Source organism: Bufo bufo, chromosome 1 (genome assembly GCF_905171765.1).
Source record: "Bufo bufo chromosome 1, aBufBuf1.1, whole genome shotgun sequence".
Classification (NCBI taxonomy): Eukaryota; Metazoa; Chordata; class Amphibia; order Anura; family Bufonidae; genus Bufo; species Bufo bufo.
The window spans coordinates 567,759,102-567,772,463 of record NC_053389.1 but is presented as its reverse complement, the minus strand read 5'-3'; the positions used below and the strand labels follow the sequence as shown (position 1 = coordinate 567,772,463).

At 45.3% G+C, this 13,362-nt stretch overlaps 1 protein-coding gene across 1 annotated transcript in view; it reads left to right on the top strand.

Moving 5' to 3' along the window:
• Positions 1–13,362, top strand: part of ELAPOR2 (endosome-lysosome associated apoptosis and autophagy regulator family member 2) — a 115,570-nt gene that overhangs the window by 82,677 nt on the left and 19,531 nt on the right. The window contains exons 13-16 of the mRNA XM_040413134.1: positions 500–637; positions 6,031–6,294; positions 10,046–10,219; positions 12,167–12,356. Coding sequence (XP_040269068.1) covers positions 500–637; positions 6,031–6,294; positions 10,046–10,219; positions 12,167–12,356 — 766 coding nt within the window. The remainder of the gene's footprint in view (positions 1–499; positions 638–6,030; positions 6,295–10,045; positions 10,220–12,166; positions 12,357–13,362) is intronic.

Genomic DNA, 13,362 nt, shown 5'->3' with positions numbered 1-13,362 from the left:
TCAGTCCATTTTGCCCTGTCATGTTAACCAGGATATGGTGATTTTCTTGCCTTTCAATTTCTCCTTCTATGAGACCACATAAATATATCAGTGCTGTGACCTACCTTTTCGTTGCTAGTATTAGACAGAAGTCATGGCCAAGACAGGAAATAGCTGTGTCTGATGTAACCCTTCTTCATAATTAGTACATTTCAACCCTAAGTTTTTATGTCTATAAAATCTTTTAGCCAATGTAAAAGTGAGAAAAAGTGAGTGGTCAAAAAATTGGGGGACAAACTACATGTAGATATGGCACACTTGATGTCTCTTTTCTAGTACATAACTAAACCGCAGCCAGTTTTCCCATGTACCTACCATTTACCATGTTTAGATTGACCTATATGTATGTGCAGCCTTTCTGTATTACGTCACATTTTAGTAGCTGGTTTAAGTAAACCTAACAAGCTAAACAATTTTTTGATTTCTCAGTCTTATTAATGGTAATCTTTTACCCCTACAGGATATTAACAGAAAGACTACTAGTGTGGTGGAGTCATGGGGAGGAAACAGAGAAAAGCAGTCCTACACTCACATTGTATCTAAGAACGCAACGTACATGTTTACCTGGGCGTTTCAGAGGACCAATCAAGCTCAAGATGTAAGTTTTATACAGTGACCAGTTGATGAGCACCTACTTAAAGGGGTTGTCCAGCCCCTAATATAGGATAGGTCATCAATATCTGATCAGCAGCAGTCCGACACCCGGGACCCCCGCCGATCAGCGAGCACCGCTTCCTTGTCATTATACTACGTGTCGTCTCCAGTGGAGCAGTGGCGTAGTGTAATTGCAGGCACTCGCTCCATTCACTTGAATGGAGCGGGCGCCTGCATTACACCGCACTTCCGAGACAAAGTGCAGTGTAATGAAGAGGAAGCCTCCTCCTCTTCAAACAGCTGATCATGGGGGTGCTGGGTGTCAGACCCCCGAGGATCAAGTATTGATGACCTATCTTGAGGATAAGTCATCAATATTGGGGGCTGGACAACCCCTTTAATACTTTGTTGGAACACCTTATAGCCATACATGAAGGGTTGAGATCTTCCAAGTTTCCTGATTATTGTATTATGATGTACTGTTTGGTCAAATTTTGCAAAGGGAGAGGGTCATGAATAGGGACACACTTGCATTGCATGCACATACGTACACAAACATACACACACGTACAAAATACATTGAAACACAAAAGCACACATGTCTTCTCTGATGGTTTTCATGGTTAATAGCCCAGGGGTGGTCACAGCAGGACATTACTTCTTCTGGCACTATAATTTTGTGGAGATGCTGGAGCTGTAGATCTCTTTCTTTGGCTACTTTCACACTTGCGTTCGGGGTTCCGCTTGTGAGTTCCGTTTGAAGGCTCTCACAAGCGGCCCCGAACGGATCCGTACTGCCCCAATGCATTCTGAGTGGATGCGGATCCGCTCAGAATGCATCAGTTTGGCACCGTTTGACCTCCGCTCCGCTCAGCAGGCGGACACCCGAACGCAGCTTGCAGCGTTTTCGTGTCCGCCTGGCCGTGCGGAGCCAAACGCATCCGTCCAGACTTACAATGCAAGTCAATGGGGACGGATCCGTTTGACGTTGACACAATATTGTGCAATTTCAAACGGATCCGTCCCCCATTGACTTTCAATGTAAAGTCAGGAGTCCCTATTAATATACCATCAGATCGGAGTTTTCTCCAATCCGATGGTATATTTTAACTTGAAGCGTCCCCATCACAATCGTGAAACTCAGATCCGACAGTATATTCTAACACAGAGGCGTTCCCATGGTGATAGGGACGCTTCAAGTTAGAATACTGAGAACTGTGTACATGACTGCCCCCTGCAGACTCCCCCCCCCTCCTGTATTTAACTCATTGGTGGTCAGTGCGGCCCCCCCTCCCTCCCCAGTATTAAATGTGACCAGTGCGGCCCCCCTCCCTCTATATTTATTGGTGGCCAGTGCGGCCCCCCCTCCCTCCCCAGTATTAAATGTGACCAGTGCGGCCACCCTCCCTCTATATTCATTGGTGGCCAGTGCGGCCCCCCTCCCTCCCTCCCCAGTATTAAATGTGACCAGTGCGGCCCCCCTCCCTCTATATTCATTGGTGGCCAGTGCGGATTCCCAGTATTAAATGTGACCAGTGCGGCCTCCCCTCTCGCCCCCCCCACCTAATTAAAATCCCCCCCCCCATCATTGGTGGCAGCGGAGAGTACCGATCGGAGTCCCAGTTTAAATCGCTGGGCCTCCGATCGGTTACCATGGCAGCCAAGACGCTATTGCAGTCTTGGCTGCCATGGTTACTTAGCAATAAATAGAAGCATTATACTTACCTGCGAGCTGCGATGTCTGTGACCGTCCGGGAGCTCCTCCTACTGGTAAGTGAAAGGTCTGTGCGGCGCATTGCCTATCGCACAGACCTGACACTTACCAGTAGGAGGAGCTCCCGGACGGTCACAGACATCGCAGCTCGCAGGTAAGTATAATGCTTCTATTTATTGCTAAGTAACCATGGCAACCAAGACTGCAATAGCGTCTTGGCTGCCATGGTAACCGATCTGAGCCCCAGCTATTAAACTGGGACATCGATCGGAACTCTCCGCTGCCACCAATGATGGGGGGGGGGGTTGATTTTATATAGGGGGGGGGGAGAGGGGAGGCCGCACTGGTCACATTTAAAACTGGGAATCCGCACTGGCCACCAATGAATATAGAGGGAGGGGGGCCGCACTGGTCACATTTAATACTGGGGAGGGAGGGGGGGCCGCACTGGCCACCAATGAATATAGAGGGAGGGAGGCCGGACTGGTCACATTTAATACTGGGGAGGGAGGGGGGCCGCACTGGTCACATTTAATACAGGGGAGGGAGGGGGTCTGCCCCCTCCTGCCTGGGAGCACCTGATCTCTTACAGGGGGCTATTATTCGCACAATAATTGTGCGGATCACAGCCCCCTGTATGAGATCGGGTGCTGCCAGGCAGCAGGGGGCAGTCATGTACACAGTTCTTTTAGTATATTCTAACTTGAAGCGTCCCCCATCACCATGGGAACGCTTCTGTGTTTAGAATATACTGTCGGATCTGAGTTTTCCGATCTGAAATAAACAGTTATGCAGACGGATCCGTTCTGAACGGATGCAAGCGTTTGCATTATAGGAGCGGATCCGTCTGTACAGACACCAGACGGATCCGCTCCTAACGCAAGTGTGAAAGTAGCCTTTCTCTGAGTGCACTGACTTTTGTCTGCCATCTGTCTGTGAAAGGTGAACATTTCCCGTGTAATGTACAGCAGGGTGTAGACAATCTAAACAGCCAGAACAGGAGCGCCAAGGAAGGGGTAAGACCACAGTGAGGAGGTTTTTATCCCAAATTCTCCCCATCCCAAATAGCCATTTACCATCACTGACATTGCTTCTGCTTCATGGTCTACCTTCTAAAACACACAAATCACTGATCATTGTAAAAGTATGAAAGAAATAACAAATTTGTTAAAACCTTAGAGGAAACCTGTTACCATGGAAATGCAGTACAATCTGCAGGCAGCATGTTATATGGAGCTGAGCAGATTGATTTATAGTTTTATGGGAAATGATTCTGTATTTTAATGGGCTCATAGAAAGTCTCTTTAAAAAACACGTCAAAAGATTTTTTAAATGAGAGTTACTCTTTAAAGAGAATCTATCCCCAGTTCTATACTGTCCTAACCAAGGGCAGAATAAACTAGGGATGGAGCTATTTGCAAAACGTTAGGTCACTTTCTTTAATTCACCCAGCCATTTTGCCAAAAGCTTATACTGGACAGCTCTGCTTTCCCCTGGCTTTGCTTATGTGAATTAACAGCGGGGAGAGCCAGGTCCTCATGCCCTCTGTATACAGCTCCGGCACTGGAGCTGTTCAGTACAAGATTTTAGCAAAGTAGCTGGGTCACTTAAAAAAGGACCTTTCACCGATCCTGACATTGTGAACAAAGTATACAGACATGTAGAGCGGCGCCCAGGGATCTCACTGCACTTACTATTATCCCTGGGCGCCGCTCTGTTCTCCTGTTATGTCCTCCGGTATGTTCGGGGACTTGGTTATAGTAGGCGGGTTCTGCTGGGCGTCTCCTTCTCCTAGGCTGTAGCGCTGGCCAATCGCGTCGCAGAGCTCACAGCCTGGGAGAAAAAAACCTCCCAGGCTGTGAGCTCTGCGCTGCGATTGGCCAGCGCTACAGCCTAGGAGAAGGAGACGCCCAGCAGAACCCGCCTACTATAACCAAGTCCCCTAAGTCTCCGCCTACTATAACCAAGACCCCGAACATACCGGAGGACATAATGGGAGAACGGAGCGGCGCCCAGGGATAATAGTAAGTGCAGTGAGATCCCTGGGCGCCGCTCTACATGTCTATATACTTAGTTCACAATGTCAGGATCGGTGAAAGGTCCTCTTTAAAGAGTAGCTGCACTTTTTATTTCAATTTTTGATAAGTCTATTGAGTTTGTCTACAGTCTTGTGCTCAGCAGTGAGGAGAAGCTGCGCTCTGCTGAGTGCTTCTGACCCCTCATTCTAGTGATCAGTCGGGGTCTCAAAGCTAGGACCCCCGCCGATAAACATTTCTGATATGTCCCTATGACCCTTAGTTGGGGCGGTAAATTGCTCAGTATTTCAGAAAAAAATCATAAAAAATAATACCAGCTATTACTTTTAGGGAGGGGAACATTGATATTCACTGTGCAGAAAATTTGAGAATGACAAAATTGTGTCCCAAAATGTCTATACTATAACAGTGTAGAAAAAAAATAAACTAATGTGAAAATAAGTTCCTTTGTGACTAAAAAAAGATAAATCAGTGGTGAATATCAATGTTTTTTTATATTTAGAAAATTGAACATAAATCATTCATTTAGAACTTAGAGATTAAAGGGGTTGTCTCGCTTCAGCAAATGGCATTTATTATGTACAGGAAGTTAACACATGGCTCTTACTAATGTATTGTTATTGTCCATATGGCCTCCTTTCCTGGCTGGATTCATTTTTCCATTATATTATACACTGTAATTTCCATGGTTACGACCACCCTGCAATCCATCAACAGTGGCCGTGCTTGCACACTATAGGAAAAAGCACCAGCTTCCATGGTCCCGGCCACCAGAGAAGTCAATGCTTTTTCCTATAATGTGCAAGCACGACCACCACTGATGGATTGCAGGGTGGGTGTAACCATGGAAACGAGCAGTGTATAATGTCATGGAAAAATGAATCCAGCCAGCACAGGAAGCAATATGGAGAATCACAATACATTAGTAAGTGCCTTGTATTAACTTTCTCTACATGATAAAAGCCATTTGCCGAAGTGAGACGACCCCTTTAATCTATTGTGCCCATATAGCAGCATATATGGATGTGTGTAAGCGCACACACCAAGATCCTGCTATGCAGCCACAGTCTGCATTTGGAGCAAAAAATGATAACACAAATAATTTTACAATGTTCCACCGATGGTCTAACTGTGTTCATTATGTATCTGCAGAAGTGTCATATATTAGCAGTAAACGCTTTACATTGGTCATCTGCTAATATAAATAGAAACCGTTTAATGCAATGATTGCAAATTGATTTACTCTTTTCTTTTTGCACAGAAATGATAGAAAATGACTCTTTAATTCCCCGAGATCCACACATTGTAAATGTATTCATTCTCAGTAGCAAAGACAAATCTTTGTAATAAGCTATCTTATAAACGCCTACATACATGTGTTGCATTGTGCGATTTTAATTTGCTCTGTTATCTTTAGAAGTAATGAGAATAGTTTTTTCTGCTTGTTTGTGCAGGCAAAGCCATAATAAACTCTTAATAAGATTGTCTCCGTGCACTTGAAAGGTCATTGATCACGTTTTAATGTATGCAAATTGGTAATATTGCAGTGAAACAAAGGGCGGGGGATTACATTACTGTATTCTGATTTATACACATACTAGGGGAAGCGGAACAATATCTTTGTGCTGAACCTCTGCTTTCTTTCAGAGCCGACTTTATGTAAACGATGTTGTAAAGATCTATTCAATAACTGCCACCAATGTTATGGATGGAGTCTCGTCGAGCTGCCATGTCTGCGCCATGGGGTCTCCGCAGTTTGGATCTTCCTGTGTTCCTTGTCCTGCTGGTCACTATATTGAGAAGGAGAGCAGCTCATGTAAGGAATGTCCACCTAACACATACTTATCCCCTCATCAAGTCAATGGAAAAGAGGCGTGCATCCCATGTGGTCCTGCAAGCAGAAGCAATAAGGTAATTATTTTATTGGATTTACTGTATATTTATTTTGTGAAGACAATTTTCTGTTGTCAGACACTAAAAGTTCTGAAAAGCATTACCGTCTACTGGCATTAAACTCTATGTACACCTTTGGGGGCAATTTTCTTTTATTATTGTACTTGTACTTATTTTGAGCTAAAAAAAAAAGTCATTTTTTCAATTGGTCTTTATTAAAAAATATGGAGCTCTTTTTTCTGTGCAGAGCTTAGATGCTCTAGTAGCAGCCTCTGGATTTTCTATCTTTTCCGTCATTTGGGGAGCAGATGGACTCCTTATCTCTGCTCTCTGCCCTTATAAACACTCATTATAGCTCAGTTCTTATCTTACTGATAAGAATGTGGCTTAACTATGTGTTTATGACCGCTAAGTAGTTTAGAGACAACGTTTATTTAAGTACTAGTCATACAGTTAGAAAAACTGTTAGCCTTTTGTGACAGAAAGGCCAAATGAATAAATGAGTTTTAGCCGAAATTGACAAAAATGCAATCATAAACAAAAATTTCTTCAGAAGGTGTACATAGCCTTTAAGGGTATGGTGAAATTAGTGGAGGTTACAGGTTGGCAAATATTGACATTATACTGACATACAGTGTTGGAAAATACTGACATTGTAAAGCACTTGACTTAGAACAGATGCTAAGAACACAGAAGGAAGAAATTAGTTACATGTGAGGCTCTGCTTCTGAAAATGATGTTCTTCCCCATAACAAATTATTTTAGAAAATATTCTAGGTGTGCCTACTGTGTGTTCTTCCATGGTAATGAACTGCAAGCAAACTCTCTGTAGGCTGATCCAATGGCGTGCCTAGGTTGTTTGGCACCTGGGGCAGGTCCTTTCTCTGGCACCCGCCCCCCCCCCCCCAATCGTACCCCCTCACAGTAGTATTGCCCTCATTGTACAACTTTCACAGTAGTTTTGTACAGAAGTGTGCCTCCTAATAGTAGTTATGCCCACATTGTGCCCCCTTAAAGTACTTATGCATTTATTGTGCCCCCTTAAAAGTAGTTATGCCCTATCTGTGCCCCTTCACAGTTGTAATGCCCTTTTTGTGCCCCCTTCACAGTAATCATCCCCATTGTGCCCCATTCACAGTAATAATCCCCATTGTGCCCCCTTCATAGTAATAATCCCCATTGTGCCCCCTTCATAGTAATAATCCCCATTGTGCCCCCTTCACAGTAATAATGCCCATTGTGCCCCCTTCACAGTATAAATCCCCATTGTGCCCCCTTCACAGTAATAATCCCCATTGTGCACCTTTCATAGTAATAATCCCCATTGTGCCTCATTCACAGTAATAATGCACCTTAATAATAGTAATACCATTGTACCCCTTCACAGTAATAGTGACCATTGTGCCCCCTTAATAGTAATAATGCCCATTGTGCCCCCTTAATAGTAGTAATGCCCATTGTACCCCCTTCACAGTAATAATGCCCATTGTGCCCCCTTAATAATAGTAATGCCCATTGTTCCCCCTTCACAGTAATAATACCCTCTGTTCCCCCTCCATAGTAGAAATCCCCATTGTGCCCCCTTAATAGTAGTAATGCCCTCTGTGCTAGTAATGCCAATTGTGCCCCCTTCACAGTAATAATGCCCTCTGGGCCCCCTTTATAGTAGTAATGCCCTGTGTGCACTGTGCCTCCTTCACATTAGCAATGCCCTCTTTGCCCCTCCAGAGTAGAAATGCCCTCTGTGCCCCCTCCAGAGTAGAAATGTCCATTGAGCCCCCTCCAGAGTAGAAATGCCCATTGTGCCCCCTCCATAGTAGAAATATCCATTGTGTCCCCTCCAGAGTAGAAATTCCCATTGTGCCCCCTCCATAGTAGAAATGCCCATTATGCCCCCTTCACATTAGCAATGCCCTTTGTGCCCCCTCCAGGGTAGAAATGCCCATAGTGCCCCCTCCAGAGTAGAAATGCCCATTGTGCCCCCTCCAGAGTAGAAATGCCCATTGTGCCCCCTCCAGAGTAGAAATGCCCATTGCGCCCCCTCTAGAGTAGAAATGCCCATTGTGCCCCCTCCAGAGTAGAAATGCCCATTGTGCTCCCTCCAGAATAGATATGCCTATTGTCCCCCTTCCAGAGTAGAAATGCTCATTGTCCCCCTTCCAGAGTAGAAATGGCCATTGTGCCCCCTCCAGAGTAGAAATGCCCATTGTGCCCCCTACAGAGTAGAAATGTCCATTGTGCCCCCTCCAGAGTAGACATGCCCATTGTGCCCCCTCTGTGTTAAAAAAACAAAACAAAAAACGAACAAACAAAAAAACTCAGTAACTACTCACCTTGTCCTGTTCCTAAAGCTCACAGTCCTATATCGCTCTCCAGCACTGTGTGGGCGAATCTTATGCAGATTTCCAGGCGGCAGGCTCCGCCCACACAGGCCAGCAGCGCGATCTGTGCCTGCAGGCTGAATGGTGGAGCAGGGAGTAGTCTTCCTGCTTCGCCATTCAGAGCGCCGCCAGCCTGAAGGAAGGGAGGAGCGCGGGGAGCTGAGCGGGCAATGTGTGACAGGACCGTAGCTCCCTGCGCTCCAGCAATGAGCGCTTCCATCTGTATCGTTGGAAGTGCTCATTGCTTCTGGACTCTAGCACCCCCTGAGAGTGGGACCCGGGGCGAACCGCCCCCCACTTAGCACGCCACTGGGCTGATCCTGCAGTCATGTTCAAGAGCTTCGGTCATCATGATCAACCCTATTAAACCAGGCATATTGCATGTTAGGGTTGATCATGCAGAGTAAAATGCGACCTGTCTTTTGGCTATATGATCAACTGCTGTTGAGATATATTAATTTTATATTTATGCCACTGTACTGCTATGCCCCATGCTCTGTGTACTCTCCCTCCCTTATGATTGACAGGGCAAGACCTCTTGTCTAGCCCTGTCTTCTCATGCCTGCATTGTGTCTCACTTAATCATTGGTGTTCCAGCATTATTATGGTGTATTGTGTCTTTGGGGTCAGCATGCTGTGCCTACTGGCATGCATTGGTGTCAGCGGAACCTCTGGAGAACAGAGCGCTGTGCGGGAAGAAGAGAATATTGGTCTTTCCATTCTCTCAGCAGCTGCGCTCCTCTGCTGTCTGTGAATCTGCTGGTGTCTCCACTTCTGGCTGGACTGTCCTTCCCAGCGGAGGAGTGCAGCAACTGGGAGGATGGAAAGGTCATCATTCTCTCCACCCCGCACAGTGCTCTCTCCCTTATGCAGAGGCTCCACCGCCACAAATAAATGCCGGCATGCACATATTAGTCACAGCATGTTAGCATAGTTACATCGTTTTCATAATTTGCCCTGTAATTAATAGATTAACTTTATATACTGGAATAACATGGTCTCAAGGACAGGTGGAACCGCACACCAAACTGTGAAGGTGCTGCCTACAAGGGTTCCATGCTGATTCCTCCAGAGCTTATAGTCCCACAGACCGATTCCTTTAGCGCTTATTCCTCCAGCACTCTAGAGCGCCAGCTGCCACACATGCTTATCTTCCCACATACAGGATATGACTCGCAAATGTTAGATAGAAACGTCATCATATATTATCTGGATTTCATTACCACATGCTGGAAGGATTAGAATTTGTATTAATATGTCTTTCTGTCACCTAATTTAACCCAATAAACATTTTGCTCACTGCTTGAAAAGTAGCTTGCTATGGATCTTCTTGATGGAGAATTATAAACATGGCTAGCTAACCAAAAAATCGATATTTTAATTTTCAGGATCACTCAGCCTGTTACAGTAACTGCAGCTTCTCCTATATGCATGAAAACCAGAGCTTGACGTACGACTTTCACAATCTCAGCAGCGTGGGAACTCTCATTAACGGACCCAGCTTTACTTCCAAAGGAACAAAATACTTTCATGTTTTTAACATAAGTTTGTGTGGAAATGAAGTAAGTTCCCAGGCTTTATAAGAGAAGGTGGGGTGTTGTCATGTGTGCAAGATAGAAAGGATAAAATGCATATTCCGCAATATCCCAATAGGTATCAGAAGACTACATGTGAGAGAATCAGGTTAATGTGACTGCGGTTTACTGTCTCTATGACTGAACTGAGGAGTTCAGCCCTCACATCTTTATGTTTCATTCGTTATTCTGCATCATTACATTTTATTACACTATAAATTACATTAGGCTACTTTCACACTTGCGGTAGCCTTTTCCGGCGGGGGAACAACCTGCCGGATCCGTGCTACCGCAAGTCCACCGTGCTGGTAGAAGTCTGCTCTGGCCCCATTCACTATAACGGGGGCGGGCCAGAGGTCCTCTTGGCTGGACCTATTAGATACAAACACAAAGGGGGCATTATTATGATGAAATGTAGAATTGAAGACAATGTCTAACAACTGGAGGAGTTTTGTTACAGAAAATAAATAACAAAAAAAACTAGTTTTTCATGCTAAATTATATTAAAATAACATTTAATGGTGGGAACACCCCTTTAATGAGAGATAGCACTCATAGGCCCGTTATTGATTCCTCAGCGCCCAATGAGAATCAAATTGTGACATTTCAGAAGTTGTAATGTTCTTTGTCAAGCAGACATAGTAATAATGAACTTGCCCTTTTGGAAGAGTCTGGAAAAAGGATATCTATCCCTGATGTATGTAGATCAGGCGTTCCGGTGGTGAGGGGCAGTATAAAGTAACATTATACATGCTGAAATCAGCCGTCTGTCACTTATTTGCTAAAGCAAAGTCATTGATGTTTAAGGAGGACCTGTCACCGCTCCTGACATGCCTGTTTTAATAGCTACATGCACTCCCCATGTAATAATAATTCTGGAGCCTCTATTCTTATGGCTCTATGTTGTGTCATTCCTCTATTATATCTACTAGAAGTTATGAATAATTCGCTAGCAGTCTGCAGTAAGGGTACAGAGGGGAGGTAACCAGTTTGGGGGGGGGGGGGGTGTAACTGTACATACTGACTCTATCCAATCAGTGCTGACATGTTTAGGCTGGGTAGGTACACCCCCCCCAACTGGTTACCACCCCTCTGTACCCTTACTGCAGACTGCTAGCATTTCATTCCTAACTTCTAGTAGAAATAATAAAGGAATGGCCCAACATAGAGCTATAAGAATAGATGCTCCAGAATGGTTATTACATGGGGAATGCATGGAGCTATTAAAACAGGCATGTCAGGAGTGGTGACAGGTCCTCTTTAATATTGGCAGCACATGCCAAAGAAGAGTCCAGCTTATTCATGAGCTCCCTGTCTCCCCGCCTTCCGCCAGTGATTGATAATTTCCTCCTAGGAAGAAAACCACAGAGAGAACTTGCAGTGATCAGTGGGTGGGCGAGGAGAGAGGGAATTCATTAATAAGCCAGGTTCTTTTCTGGCAGTGGGTGCTTCTTCTCCAGCTTGGACTGCCGGTAGGAAACTGTAAGTTTTCGGAAGCGACTTTACTTTAGCAGATGGCAGATTTCAGTGTGGCTGACTGTATTTGCTGCAAGCAGGAAAGGTTCCTTTTAAAGTTGTGACTGTATGCATTCTAAAAAAGCTGGTGTCTTTAGAGGGTTGTTCTCATCTCCTAAAGTGAATGCATATCACTAGACCTTGTTTTTTACTGCAGTACTGTTCCAAAAACATCTGAGGGTTAATAGAAAGAAAATGTTTTAATTAGCTCAGAGGATACACTGACATAAAGTACTGAGCAATAGTATATAAATCAGTCGTAAGAAAATGCATACTAACATTGCTTTAAATAAAACCAGTTGACATGCCTTGCTCTGTGATATTTGGTTTGCATTCTAAACTGAAGTAGTAGAAGCAGTAGATTCATAAAATAAGTTGGTGAAAGAAATTAAATTTATGGTAAATCTATCTTTATCTTAGGGGAAAAAGATGGCAGTGTGTACTGACAACATTACTGACGTCACGACAAAAGAGATGGAAGCAGAAGCAGATGATGTGTCTAATTATGTGAAGACCTTTGTTTGTCAGTCCACCATCATTCCATCAGACAGCAAAGGATTCCGCACAGCGCTGTCATCTCAGTCTGTCAGCTTGGCCGATGCTTTTCTAGGTAACACAGATGTGAAACCACATATTACAGGTCTCCATACAGCATTAAAATGAAGTGTACGGATCTATGATGTTTCAACTTATGTGTCTTGAACAGTGGTGTGTCACGAACCAGCGGGTGTGAACCCACTGTGCCACGTGTCCTACCTCCTCTAAGGGCATTGTCTAAGTGAACCCCTCGATTCTTCACAATACCCCTGATGGTGGGGATAGACTTTCCCGAGAGGAACACCAGGTTGCTACCTCTTGAGGAGGATAGGTACACGAGGCAGCTGTTCCAGGCGGACCAGGAGGTACCTGAGAAAGGTACCAGAAGTACAGGCATAGTCAGGCAGGCGGAGTCGTTACCAGGAGCAACAGTGCAGGATCGAAGGATGAGGCAGAGGTGTAGTCAGACAGGCAAAAAGTCAGGGCCGGCGGTACAGGTCAGGCAATCCAGGTCGGCCACAGGAGAGTCAAGGCAAGCTGGCAGGGATCAGACGAGTAACAGAATCCAGGAACACAGGTACGAGTCAGGAACACAGGAACACAAGTGGTTATCAGGAACCTAAGCAGAGCACAAGGGCCTTCACACTGAGGCATCTGGGAAGGGGGCTGAGCCACTTATATATGCGCAGGAGGGCTAGGATAGGTCAGCGAGGTCACATGGCCTAACCCATAAAACCCAGGAAGTGACGCGCACCAGCCCTTAAGGAAGTGCTGCAAAAAATGAGCAGCAAGCATGCTGTGGCCAGGGCTGAGATGAAACTGTGGAGAGGATCCTCAGAACCACAGCACCTACACAAACAGAGTCCAGAGCTGCAGCGGTGAATGGGATGCTCTGGCCACAGATCACCACTGAGCACGGTGCCAGGGACCGTGGTGGTAAGCAGGGGAACAGCGGCGCACAGCAGCCGTTGTTACATGGTGGTTGGGTTTCCGACTTTACCTTGGTCATCTCTGAACACCACTGAACACCTTGTACTTCCGGGTACTCCAGGGAGGTTGCAGTTCCGGAATATGACAGC